This window comes from Periplaneta americana, chromosome 4 (genome assembly GCF_040183065.1).
Source record: "Periplaneta americana isolate PAMFEO1 chromosome 4, P.americana_PAMFEO1_priV1, whole genome shotgun sequence".
Taxonomy (NCBI): domain Eukaryota; kingdom Metazoa; phylum Arthropoda; class Insecta; order Blattodea; family Blattidae; genus Periplaneta; species Periplaneta americana.
This window is the reverse complement of record NC_091120.1, coordinates 19,195,708-19,208,880: the sequence shown is the minus strand read 5'-3', so window position 1 is coordinate 19,208,880 and position 13,173 is coordinate 19,195,708. Positions and strand designations below refer to the sequence as shown.

The 13,173-nt window shown below is 35.4% G+C and overlaps 1 protein-coding gene across 1 annotated transcript in view; it reads left to right on the top strand.

The window, feature by feature from the left end:
* LOC138697560 (aspartate aminotransferase, cytoplasmic-like) overlaps positions 1-13,173 on the top strand; it is a 41,996-nt gene that overhangs the window by 17,009 nt on the left and 11,814 nt on the right. Inside the window, exon 3 of the mRNA XM_069822903.1 lies at positions 5,950-6,318. Within this exon, the coding sequence (XP_069679004.1) occupies positions 5,950-6,318 (369 nt within the window). The remainder of the gene's footprint in view (positions 1-5,949; positions 6,319-13,173) is intronic.

Genomic DNA, 13,173 nt, shown 5'->3' with positions numbered 1-13,173 from the left:
ATGCATTCCTCTCATACAATTACATTGCACTCGCAGATCACAGCACATTCACTGGTAAAAGCTGCTATCAATACTGCTCTGTGTAACGTTAAATAGACGCTCGTATAGCTCTCGGACCAGAGCTTCAAACAACATATAACAGAAGCATGTGCGCCTAGGACGGACCAAGGAGGAAGGCACTTGCGCGCGCATCATATTCTCGCTATTTCTACGTCTTTCCTGTAGCTCCGAGAAACGAGCAAGCGTTGCGATACTTGCGGTGTGCAACCTGCGGATGGTATTACGCCTATACAGTATTCCAAAAATCAAAATAAATTTTAATGTACGTAATCCCATTTTGAGAAATACACATTCTACGAAAATATTGGGCTTGCGCAACAAGCATAGCATGCCCTGAGAAATCGCCCCTGCTGATCACCTCAATCGGGAGAATCGAACCCACGCCCAAGCGGAAATTACAATTCGTCACCGATGGCAAGAAGATGACTGATACTTCGTTAATAATTATTATGCGTTTCTTCTTTTTTTTTTTTTTTTTTACGAACCCACCGAACGCTCTCCGATGAAGAAGTCTTTTTCATGTTATATTTAAATCAATAAATAACGACTTGTCCGTGTTAACATTTTGAATAATGATGTTGTACCTGGCTGACGAGTTTCGATGTTATTTCCATCATCATCTGAATCCTAAACACTCAATTGAATTTCAGAACACGCACCCTTTTCCAGGAGTTGTTGTTTAGTCAACTGTCCGAAGACAGGTCTGGACCTCGCAAGGGATACCAACAAGGTACCACTTATGCGGTAACTAGGCCAGGAGATAATGAGGTAGGGTGGCCAGTTCCTTTCCCCCTTCACCGTCAAGTGAGATGTATTGCCTGACAATTAGGGCCGTGACATCGGTATATTTGTATTAGTCTGAGGTGAACACACGACGCCGGACAGAATGTAGTCGGTGTTTCAAGTACAGGCAGCGGAAGAGAATTTGACATACCTAAGCAAACACGTTCCGTGTTTTGTATACGATTATTGCGTATTATAAACTCAAGACAATACAATTATTGTACAGGGACATCATTTTATTTTTACTAACATTTTTAATATTAACCTGGCTATACCTTTAGAGAACCGGAAATACAGTTTGCTACCCCCTTTCATAACTGTAGTTCGATGATACTGGCGTAAAACACAAAGAAATCACTCTGCTAGGTACAGGAGGGAAGAAAAGTAGTGAACTAGGAAATATCGCGATTTTGAGTTCGATAATTTTCATTACGTTTTTGTTTAATCAAAAATATAGTACAGTATTAACAATAAATGTTTTTACTACGAACTGAGCTATCCATTCCGACATATTCATTATGCAGTGTATATTATACTGTCTACAGCACATTAGCGTACAATATAGAGAATGAAGTTAAATTGAAAAATACTCTTAATATGAATATTTAAACACATTTTTGAAAATGGTAGCCGTTCATTTCGATACAGGCTTCAGTTCTTTTGTGCATATTATCGCACTATAGATTACTGCATCTAATTCCAATTGTCAGTTTCGTCCTTCGTACTAGTAACTCATGTTGAAATAATTCTGTACCTACTCTATAAAAGAGTACCTTACGTACTGTAAAGTCAATCTTCACTTCTGCCCGACCCGCACAGATAAAATTACTCAGACATGCTATCTACTGTCCGTCCAAGTGGTTATGCCGCAGGATCGTAGAGGGGGGGGGAATCACGTGACAGTTAATTACTTAACGAGGCCGTTTTATTTAAGTTATTTTAAACAGTTGTATAATATTACGTAAACGTCCAATTCCTAACAGAAATTAATGTTTTCAGAAAAGAGCTAAGACAGCCCAGCTTTTACAGAGGGGCCAACAGAAGCAGGTGGGGGAAATCTGGATGCGAAGTACGCAAACGGATAGTACATGTGCGAAAATATGATTCAATATTGAAAGCTCTTTCGTTACTGGAAAACACGAACATATTTCTGGAACGTACTATACTCGCTAACTCAGTGCTGTTTGCGCTATGGGTCTTGGATCTGTGTGGAGGAACTTCATTAGTAGAAGGGGTGGGAGTGAAGTACATTCAAAAACTCAGGTACAATAAAAATTGAAGTAAAAATAAAATGATGTCCCTCTATAATAAGGGTTAATATCGGAAAGGTCTAAAATGCTGGTGAGGTTGAGAAATCACACTTAAATTGTCACAAATGTGGTAAAACATAAGTCTGAAAAGATGTTTTTCTTTTATGTTTGGAGTTTTTCATTACAGTTTTAGAAAGCCGAAAACATATGGCGTACAATTTTGCTTTCCCTATATTTAGCTATTACATTAATTTATTTATCATATCTATTCCGTACCTTACTTTTCTTGCATATTAAATCTACATACTTAGACTTCAACAAACAAAATTTGATAACACAATCACAAGGGAAAAAATGGAACTCTCTGCATCATAACCCACAGTTAATTCCCGATTTACCACGAAAATCGTCTGTAGTTGCATTTAGATTGGCAACAGGCCATGATTGTTTGGCCAAACACCTGCATAGAATTGGAATATATCAGTCCCCTAACTGCCCATTGTGCAACTCAAACCAAGAAATGGATTCAGAACACTTCAAAATCTGTGCTTCTATGGCTGACCATGATAATATCTTTGAAAAATATTGGAGTGCAAGAGGTCAAATGACTTTGTTGTCAAACGCCTGGCATTAGAAAACAACAACTTTTCTTGCATGTTGTTCGCTTAGTTTCGGTTCCTGCTGCAATAAAAAAAACATTCGTTTTCAAAGTTTGAAATGAAAATGACCACCGAGTGTCGGATAGTATAACCACAGTCTAGTATATACAGTCATGAAGCTCAATACGTAGTAAATATGCAAACATTAGGTAGTTGGTCACCACTAGGATCGCTAATATCGCCTCATTATAGGCAATGCAAAATAGTACCGGCACAGTCTATTGTTTCTAGCACCATCAAAACTCAAGCTTCGTGACTGTGTATCTGTAGTTGACTGTGGTATAACCTTGTATGAGGAAAAACTGCGTTCAACAAGGGCACATATATGTAAAATATTTCATATTACCAATTTAATTTCTGCATCACACAGTAATACAAAAAACCCGTGGTTTCAATTCATTATGCAAAATTTCAGAAGTTTTATCAGATGACAAGTGCGATATGCAATATGCATCTTTGCTCTGGCAATAAAGTATTACTATTATTATTATTATTATTATTATTATTATTAATGGAAGGAGTCCATAATTGTACCTATTTTAAAGAAAGGGGGACAAAACCAACTGTGGTAACTTTCGAGGAATATCACTTTTGTTGACGTCGTACAAAATTTTGTCCAATATTCTTTTGAGAAGATTAACTCTGTACGTAGATGAAATTATTGGGGATCATCAGTGTGGTTTTAGGCGTAATAGATCGACTATTGATCAGATTTTTTGTATTCGACAGATAATGGAGAAAAAATGGGAGTATAAGGGTACAGTACATCAGTTATTCATAGATTTCATAAAGGCATATGACTCGGTTAAGAGGGAAGTATTATATGATATTCTTATTGAATTTGGTATTCCCAAGAAACTAGTTCGATTAATTAAAATGTGTCTTAGTGAAACTTACAGCAGAGTCCGTATAGGCCATTTTCTATCTGATGCTTTTCCAATTCACTGTGGGCTAAAGCAGGGAGATGAACTATAACCTTTACTTTTTAACTTCGCTCTACAATATGCCATTAGGAAAGTTCAGAATAACACAGAGGGTTAGGAATTGAACGGGTTACATCAGCTTCTTGTCTATGCGGATGACGTGAATATGTTAGGAGAAAATCCACAAACGATTAGGGAAAAATCGGAAATTTTATTTGAAGCAAGTAAAGCGATCGGTTTGGAAGTAAATCCCGAAAAGACAAAGTATATGATTATGTCTCGTGACCAGAATATTGTACGAAATGGAAATATAAAAATTGGAGATTTATCCTTCGAAGGGGTGGAAAAATTCAAATATCTTGGAGCAACAGTAACAAATATAAATGACACTCGGGAGGAAATTAAACGCAGAATAAATATGGGAAATGCGTGTTATTATTCGGTTGAGAAGCTTTTATCATCTAGTCTGCTGTCAAAAAATCTGAAAGTTAGAATTTATAAAACAGTTATATTACCGGTTGTTCTGTATGGTTGTGAAACTTGGACTCTCACTCTGAGAGAGGAACATAAGGTAAGGGTGTTTGAGAATAAGGTACTTAGGAAAATATTTGGGGCTAAGAGGGATGAAGTTACAGGAGAATGCAGAAAGTTACACAACGCAAAACTGCACGCATTGTATTCTTCACCTGACATAATTAGGAACATTAAATCCAGACGTTTGCGATGGGCAGGGCATGTAGCACGTATGGGCGAATCCAGGAATGCATATAGAGTGTTAGTTGGGAGACCGGAGGGAAAAAGACCTTTGGGGAGACCGAGACGTAGATGGGAGGATAATATTAAAATGGATTTGAGGGAGGTGGGATATGATGATAGGGACTGGATTAATCTTGCATAGGATAGGGACCGATGGCGGGCTTATGTGAGGGCGGCAATGAACCTTTGGGTTCCTTAAAAGCCAGTAAGTAAGTAAGTATTATTATTATTATTATTATTATTATTATTATTATTATTTATTGATGACATATGTAAAAGAATAAGTTCAAACTACCTGTTATTTGCTGATGATCTCAAAATCTTTCGCTCAATAAATAGTTCTGCCGATTGCCAAACTCTTCAAAATGATATTAACTCCATTGAACTTTGGTCTGACATTAATGGAATGAAAATTAATGAAACAAAAACTTTTGTCATTTCGTACTCTCGAAAAACTACTTCCATAAAATTTAATTATTCTCTTAATAACGCCTGTATTATTAGGAAAAATTCTATAAAAGATCTTGGTGTACTACTCGATTCTAAATTATACTTTCACGATCATGTTCAATATATTTATAATCATTCAATAAGAATGCTTGGTTTAATAAGGTCTATAACCTATTCTTTTTCTACTCCTGAGTCACTATTAATTCTATACTTTACTTTGGTTCGCTCTAAACTTGAATATGCATCTGTAGCCTGGAATTCCATTACTTCAACCGATTCGGTTAAATTGGAAAATATTCAAAGAAAATTTATTTCCTTATGTGCTTTTCGATATATACCCAATTCCACTGACTTTAACTATGATATTACCTGTAAATATTTTAACTGTTGTAGCCTTTATGCTAGACGTCTAAATCTTGATTATCAATTTTTTTGCAAAGTTATCAAGGGTGATATTGATTGTGAGTCTATCATAAACAATATCAGCCTTCGTATTCCTACAAAAGGTTTAAGATTTCAAAACATTTTTTATAACCGAAATTCAAAATCACTTTCTCCAGTCTGTAGATGCATAAAATATTTCGTTTTGATTATTAGTTTTTACTGTTTGTACTCAATTGTATTTATGTATGTTTTTGTTATTTAAGATCTTATTTATTTTGTTTTGCACCTTTGTATCTTCTGTTTGTGTATTGTGCTGAACTATAATTGGCCTCTGGCTGTTGTTCAGCACACAAATATTAATAATAAATAAATATTAATAATAAATAAATAAATTATTATTATTATTATTATTATTATTATTATTATTATTATTATTATTATTATTATTCATGATCTTCCAGTGCGTGACGCTTTTGAGATTTGACGATATCGTAATAATATGGGTTAATGAGCATAAACTCAATCCTAAAATTTTATCATACATTTCACGAATGGCAGAGATAATACACTTTGATGATATGAAAATAATTTATTTGTTACTCGTTACGCATTTTACATTCATCACCTTGTCATGATCCATTATATGTCTTTGCTATGTGCGTCTCTCTGGTTATTCATCAACAGAGCACCATGTAAGGATCTTCCTGGCGGCGGGTTTCGAGGAAGCATGCCAGTATCGTTACTGGAATTTAAATACTCGTGAACTGGCCTTCCACGAGTACTTGGAAGACCTGAGCTCTGCGCCGAGAGACTCCGTCATCATAATGGGGATGTGCGCCCACAACCCCACAGGATACGACCCAACTCACGAGCAATGGACACAGATTGCTGACGTCATGGAAGAGAGACAGCTGTTCCCGTTCTTCGACGCGTCGCTAATGGGACTCTCTTCCGGGGACATCGACGTCGACTGCTGGCCAGTGAGGCACTTCGCTGAGCGAGGCTTCGAGATGTTCTGCGCGCAATCCTTCGCCAAGACGTTCGGACTGTATGGTAAGACATTGTTTGCAGTAATGGTTGATTTTTTTACATTCTATGTAAAGGAAACTAATAATAATAATAATAATAATAATAATAATAATAATAATAATAATAATAATAATATTTGTCACGAAAACATTTTCATAAAATTGTACGTATCTACTAACACTTGTATATTTGGTTTTGTCCTTCAGGGCAACCCCTATTTTAGGGGAAGTTTGAAAATTAATTAATTAAACGTGCTTAGTACCAACATTTAAATCTCAGAAAAGTTTACTGTATTTTCCTCACTTTTGTTGGCATTAGAATTGAGTGTGTCAGAAGCAAAGGGGTTGCAAGTGACATTTCTAACAATATGAGTTAAGTGCAACCAGGGCAAGCTAAAACATCTAAAATTATAGTGGCGAAGGGATATATCTGTTAACCACATCATCAGGCTTCGAGACTTCGGACCCAATAGAGTAGTGCAGTGGTAAATCCGCATAACGGCGTACTGAGTATAGTGTTAAAGCGTACAGTGGGTGGGGGTACTGTAAAATAAATGCCAACAAATAGCCTACGCAAAGAAAAACGCTCTGGATTTGAATGTTCTGCGAATAATTTGGTTTTCATACAAACTGTGTCTGAAACTATTACACGGTTAGAAAAGTCAGAGCAAGAGATGCTGGAAGCCCTCAAATTAGTTGAGGAAATGACACAGAGAATTAATGACACACCAAGTACACCGGTTACTGAACGTGTAAAACAGAAGTGGAAATAAATTTTATGTAAAAATAACGGATATGGAACATTGTGTAACACAGGGTGCGTCAGAAAGAACGGATGGATTTCACATGGCAAGAAAATTGTAAAGATTCATCAAATCAAAAATTTATTGTTATCAACATATTCACCAATACATGCAGTTTATTTATGTAAAACAACATTATCCATATGATGTCCTCGGCTTTCAATACTGGCATCGAGGCGTTTTCTGATGTTCGCCATCAATTTCACAGTCATAGCTGGTGCAATTGCCATGATTTCTTCGCGAAACGCTGTCTTCAGTTCGTCCAGTGTATGTGATCGATGTTTACAAACTTACGCCTTCAAATGGTCCCAAAGAAAGAAGTCGCAGGGCGCGAGATCTTACCGTAGCCTCGGACAATCTCAGTGCAATAGAATTTCGTCCAGGTGATTTCTTCTTTAATGTTGAACCTGTGATACGAAATGAAGCCACCCACCGCAAAATTGTATTCCGAGTTGGAATCCTAGCGTGACATCCGATGTCGAAATGAGTCCTGAGTGGCGATCACAGACTCTCCATTTTTAAAAAATGTCTCTACGATGAAAGCTCGTTGTACACCAGACCAACACCATATTCTCAACTGAAACTGCATTCTATGGCTGACCCAACAGTCGTGGTCCCCCTCACTATATCTCTCTCCTCGTTGCGTATCGATAGTTTGAAATCCATCCGTTCTTTCTGACGCACCCTTTATAAACAGCAAATTAGTGGACATAGAGACACCCGAGAATAAAGGACTGTCTCTTAGAGACTGCGATGATGTTAGGTTTTTTAGTTTTGCTCCTATCACGTCATACGACTAAAGCGCAGCTTGTCACAGTACAAACTGTGTTTGGCAGATAACCGAAAAATATTTACGTTTGAGACACTGAAAATGTATCTTGTAGTAGGCTACATTGCAATTCGGTACAGTAATTGCACTTCCTAAAGACGACCAATAGGATAAATGAAAAAATTAAAATTGCTACATGTACATTTCCTCCATAACACTATGTATAATTAAACACAAATGCTTATAAAAGACAGAAAAATAAAATAACGCTTTTCACATTCTTTTGACATTGTCATAGTGTAATGTATATTTACTTTCAGAATGTACATATGTGTGTGTTTCCCCATACTACCGTACTCTACTCTAAGTAGCAACGTTGTTACCTGAACAAATCTCTACCTTTCGCTACCTGCAGCGAGTCAACAACCTATAGTACATGCACAATAAACTTATTGTATCGGGTCCCAAGTCTCGAAGCCTGCACATCACACACTAAAATTGAAATAAAAAATTTCACGGAATTCACGAAAGCTTGAGTACTTTCAACCACATTTTCTAAAAAATAATTTAAGTGCATTTATACCTCTTTGCTTCTGATCCCCTTATTTTACATTAGAAAAAAATAATGGAGTTTCTGTCTGATGATGTACAGGGGGTTCCTTATAAGCCAAATATTCATACACAGTGCACATAAATTCGCTTCTAGCTCTCCTTGGTGTCAATTATAACTACAAATTAAGAACAAATTTAATTCTACACAACTCATACCCTGCGAGCATAGGCGAAGCTATGGAGGGCACTGCCTCCCCCCCCCCCCAAATTTGTCTGAACTTTTTTCTTTTTCTATTAACGTTAGAAAATATTGAATTCAAAAGATCTGTTTTGCTTTTATGATTACATTTCTGTGCTTAAAGTGATGAATTAATGTCTTCAGATCATGTACCTGGACTAAGTATAACATTTATTTTAAAAATTTGAATATTTCTATACCTCATTTGAAGAATGGAAGCATGTAATGTTTCTTTAGTAACAGCCTGTGCAGGTGTTCAGGCCGCCACTTGGAGAAATATGAATAACGTACTGCACAACAATGCAGAAAAAAGAAAAGTGATCCCGGTATAATGTGTAAACATAAAGACGAGATTAAATAAAATAATTAGAGTTTACATTTCTTATAATATCTTCAGGAAAGTAAACTTCATATAAAAAAGTTTGTTAGTACTGTTACGTAGTTTTATTGATACATGAATATGTTTCTGTACGAGAGGGAAAAAGAGAGAGATTGTTTTAAGTTATGCCCTACTATAATTTGTAGTAGGCCTACAATTCAAGCCCTATACAACTCGGTCCGAAACATCGCGGATGTGAACGTAACACTGTGAGAAACATACTCACCAAAATACCTTTATTAACAGGGAACGGATTTATATGGACTAAAAATATATGAAATATGTAAATATATATGTAGTTATTTTTACCAAAATATGGAATTAAATATGGATTTTTACCAAAATATGGAATTAAATATGGACTTAAAATTATAAAAAAATGACTATGTACGTTAAATATTGGTACATTTTAATCAAACTAAACAAAAAATATAATGGACGTACCTTATCTTCCAATGTAGTTTCAACAAAACACAATTTTTATTGTCTGTTACCATAACAATAGGTTACAAACATTTCTTTCAAGTGCTGAAAAGTGAATCTTCTTCTATTGTCTCTGAGGATAGATTTATACTGACTAAAAGAGCGTTCGACGTCACAAGAAGTAACTGGTACATAATTCAATTTCACAATGTCTGCTGGGGATAAGTCCAAGTTAATCTTCACTGTTGATTCACCACTCATCACAGCAACAACCTTTTGTAGTTCTTCATATCCAGGGTTTTTTGAAAGTACAGTGTCCACCTTAGCTCTTACTGCATCTGCAACTTTACCTCTACCACGATTCAGTTGTTCCACAGTACTATTTATAATTTCAAAACTTTCAGATAGTGAAAGGTGCCTATTTTGGAGACTTTTGAGCGTTTTTATGATGCATGAAAATGTATGCTGAATGTGAGCTAAGTCATTCTTCACACTTATGTCACAGGTAACTGTTTTCGCAGTATCAATTGAGACTGCATCTTCAGAGTCCAATGCAAGGAGAACATTGTTAATAGAGTCTATATGTTCGGCATAATATTCAACTGCTTCTAGCCATGTACCCCATCTAGTTAAAATTGGCTTTGGTGGCAATGGAATTTCAGGGTACATTTCTTTCAACACGTTAACTCTACTGGGAGCTTTGATAAATACTTTTTTCACTGATGAAATCAACAAATCTACTTTAGGGAAATTGTCTCTGACCACTTCTGCCACACGATGAAATGCATGCGCCACACAAGTAAAATGAGTCAATTTAGGATATACAACAGATAATGCTTGTCCAGCTTTGACCATATAAGGGGCAGCATCGCTAATAAAGAATAACACATTATCGTACATAATACCCTTTGGCCACAGGATACCCATAGCTTCGTTGAACAGTTTAACTATAGTTTTGTTATTGCACTTTTCTAGAACATCACAATGTAAAAGAATTCGTTCAGAATATTGTTCACTTAACAAACCGATAACTACATTACCAACAAGTCTACCTTCTTTGTCGGGAGTCTCATCAATGGAAACCCAAATTGAACTATCTTTAATTTCATCTCTTATCTTCTGTATTGTCTCATCGTAGATGGATGGAGCATACGTCTTCCTAAGTGTTGACTCATCCGGGATTGTATGTTGAGTATATTTTTCAAGGAATTCCCTGAAGACCTTATTCTTTAGTTTGTAGAGAGGAATATCAGCAGAGATGAGAGAACGGCACAGGTCGATGTTAAACTCAGATCTTACATTCGATGTTGTTGGTTGTGTTAAAAACAATTGTCTCTGCTTGGAATTTAGTTGTTTGTTGGCCTGATGTTTACTAGTTGTAATGTGTTGTTGCACCAGGAACTTTTGTGTAGATGATACTGCACACTGACACAAATTACAAAATAATATTTTATTGTCAGTTGATAAACCATCTTCTTTAAATTCTGAAATGTAACTTGTTAGTTTTGATTTTAAATTGACTGAATGACGTACTTTTGGCATATTTACCGTCTTTATAGTATGATTTACAAAACTGAACCTATGTGTACTCTGACTGACATTTAACTGTTGAGCTGCACAACTGAAGTCTGTTAAAAATTTTAAATTAAATTAATACAGTTTTGTAACTTACTTTCCCATTGTTGATAGGACTGCTAATTTTCAAATAACTCTGATGTTAAAGGGATTACTGAACATGTGTTTAAATCTCTATTGTTGAAATGTATTTTTAAAAGTTAATGGAATTTTGTTTTGTTTTATTGTTAAACCTAATATAATATGGACTGTTTTATATGAAATATGGAAAATATATGGAAATTAACGAAAATATGTACTAAACTCTAAAGTATGGAAAAATATGGAAAATAAAAGTAGGATTTTTCAACCCTACACATTGTGAAACATAAAGATAATGCAAAATATAAATTATATTAGCTTTATAAGTAAATATGTATTTACATATAAATCCTTTCCCTGTTTATTAAACAATAGTATTCCGATATCCGATATACTGTACCACGGTCAAGCTATAACGGGAGGAGGAGGTAAATGATGTCCTCCATAACCTCGTTATATGGGGATTCTATGGTTTTGCTTTGCTCCCGCCAAGGAAACTATTCTCTCTCCGCCTATTGTATGCCTGAGGGAAGTAATTTACGAAATAACGGGCGCCGTTAAATGGGGAAATAAATTTCTCATCGGCAAGGAACGGAACTTCAAATATGTCAACGTAAAATGCAGCGCAAAATCTTAGGAATATCCCTGCGAGACAGGATACCAAACACCACAATCCAACAACTAGCACAGACAACAGATGTCGCACAAACAGCCACACAAAGCAAATGGAAGTGGGGAGGACACATTGCCAGACTACAAGACAACAGATGGACCTACAAAAGTACTGTTTGGGACACACGGATTGGGCAAAGGACGCAAGGCAGACCAAGACGCAGATGGGAGGACATCTTCAAAGATCACGCAGGGCACCAATGGACAGAGAAGAGTGGAAGTCGCTAGGCAGACAACTGAGCAACGACTAGAACAGCAACATGCAAGCATCATTGTTTGAGGGAAGTTTAATAGTGAACAGTGAAAAGTGTAGTGTCAAACAACATTATACCTAACGAACAGCATTGAACCTAACATGGAGTAGCTCGCCAAGTTAGGAAAACTGAGCTAACCCTACCCAAGGGTAGGAGGCCTTTGCCCTTCATGGGACATATTGGGCTATTTCATTTCATTTCAAAAACATATTAAATATGTAAATATATATGTATTTATTTTTATCAAAATATGGAGTTAAATATGGACTTAAAATGATTAATCAAATGACTGTCTACGTTAAATATTAGTACAGTTTAATCAAACTAAACAAAGAATACAATGGACATATCTTATCTTTCATTATACTATTTTGTTATGCGAACTTTAAACAAAACACAATTTTTGAATAATATGTTGTTGCACCAGGAACTTTTGTATAGACGATATCGCAGACTGACAAATTGAAAAATAATATTTTATTGTCAGTTGATAAACCATCATCTTTAAATCTGTAATGTAATTTCTTAATTTTAAAGTGGCGAATGTGGTACTGGCATATTTACCTTCTTTATAGAATGATTAACAGAACTGAACCAATGACCAATGTGTATTCTGACTCGTATAGTCCCTAACCGTGGAGCTGCACATGTTACAAAATTCAACATTAAAATAATACACAGTTTCTTAACTTACTTTCCCATTGTTAAAAGGACTGTTAATTTTCAAATAACTCTGATTTTAAAGGAATTACTGAAAATGTTTAAAACTCTATTGTTGAGATGTATTTTTAAACGTTAATAAAATTTTATTTTATTCTGTTTTTAAGCTTAATATAATAGGGACTGTTTTTGTTTAAATATGGAACATATTGAAGTTAATTTTCAAACATAAATCTAATCGACATGAATATCGTACTGGAAGACAAAAGTCTACTTTCCCATTAATTGAGCCTAAATATCGTACAAGTGCAGCTCTTAAACATGGTGCTAGTTTCGTCCCAAGACTTTATAATAAAATTACAAACCATTTTCCAAATTTGAAATATTTTAAAATTGAAGCTTTTAAAAAAGACATTTATAATATTATTCATGATGTTATAGGCCTAATATTAACAAATGTGTGTATTTTTTTAT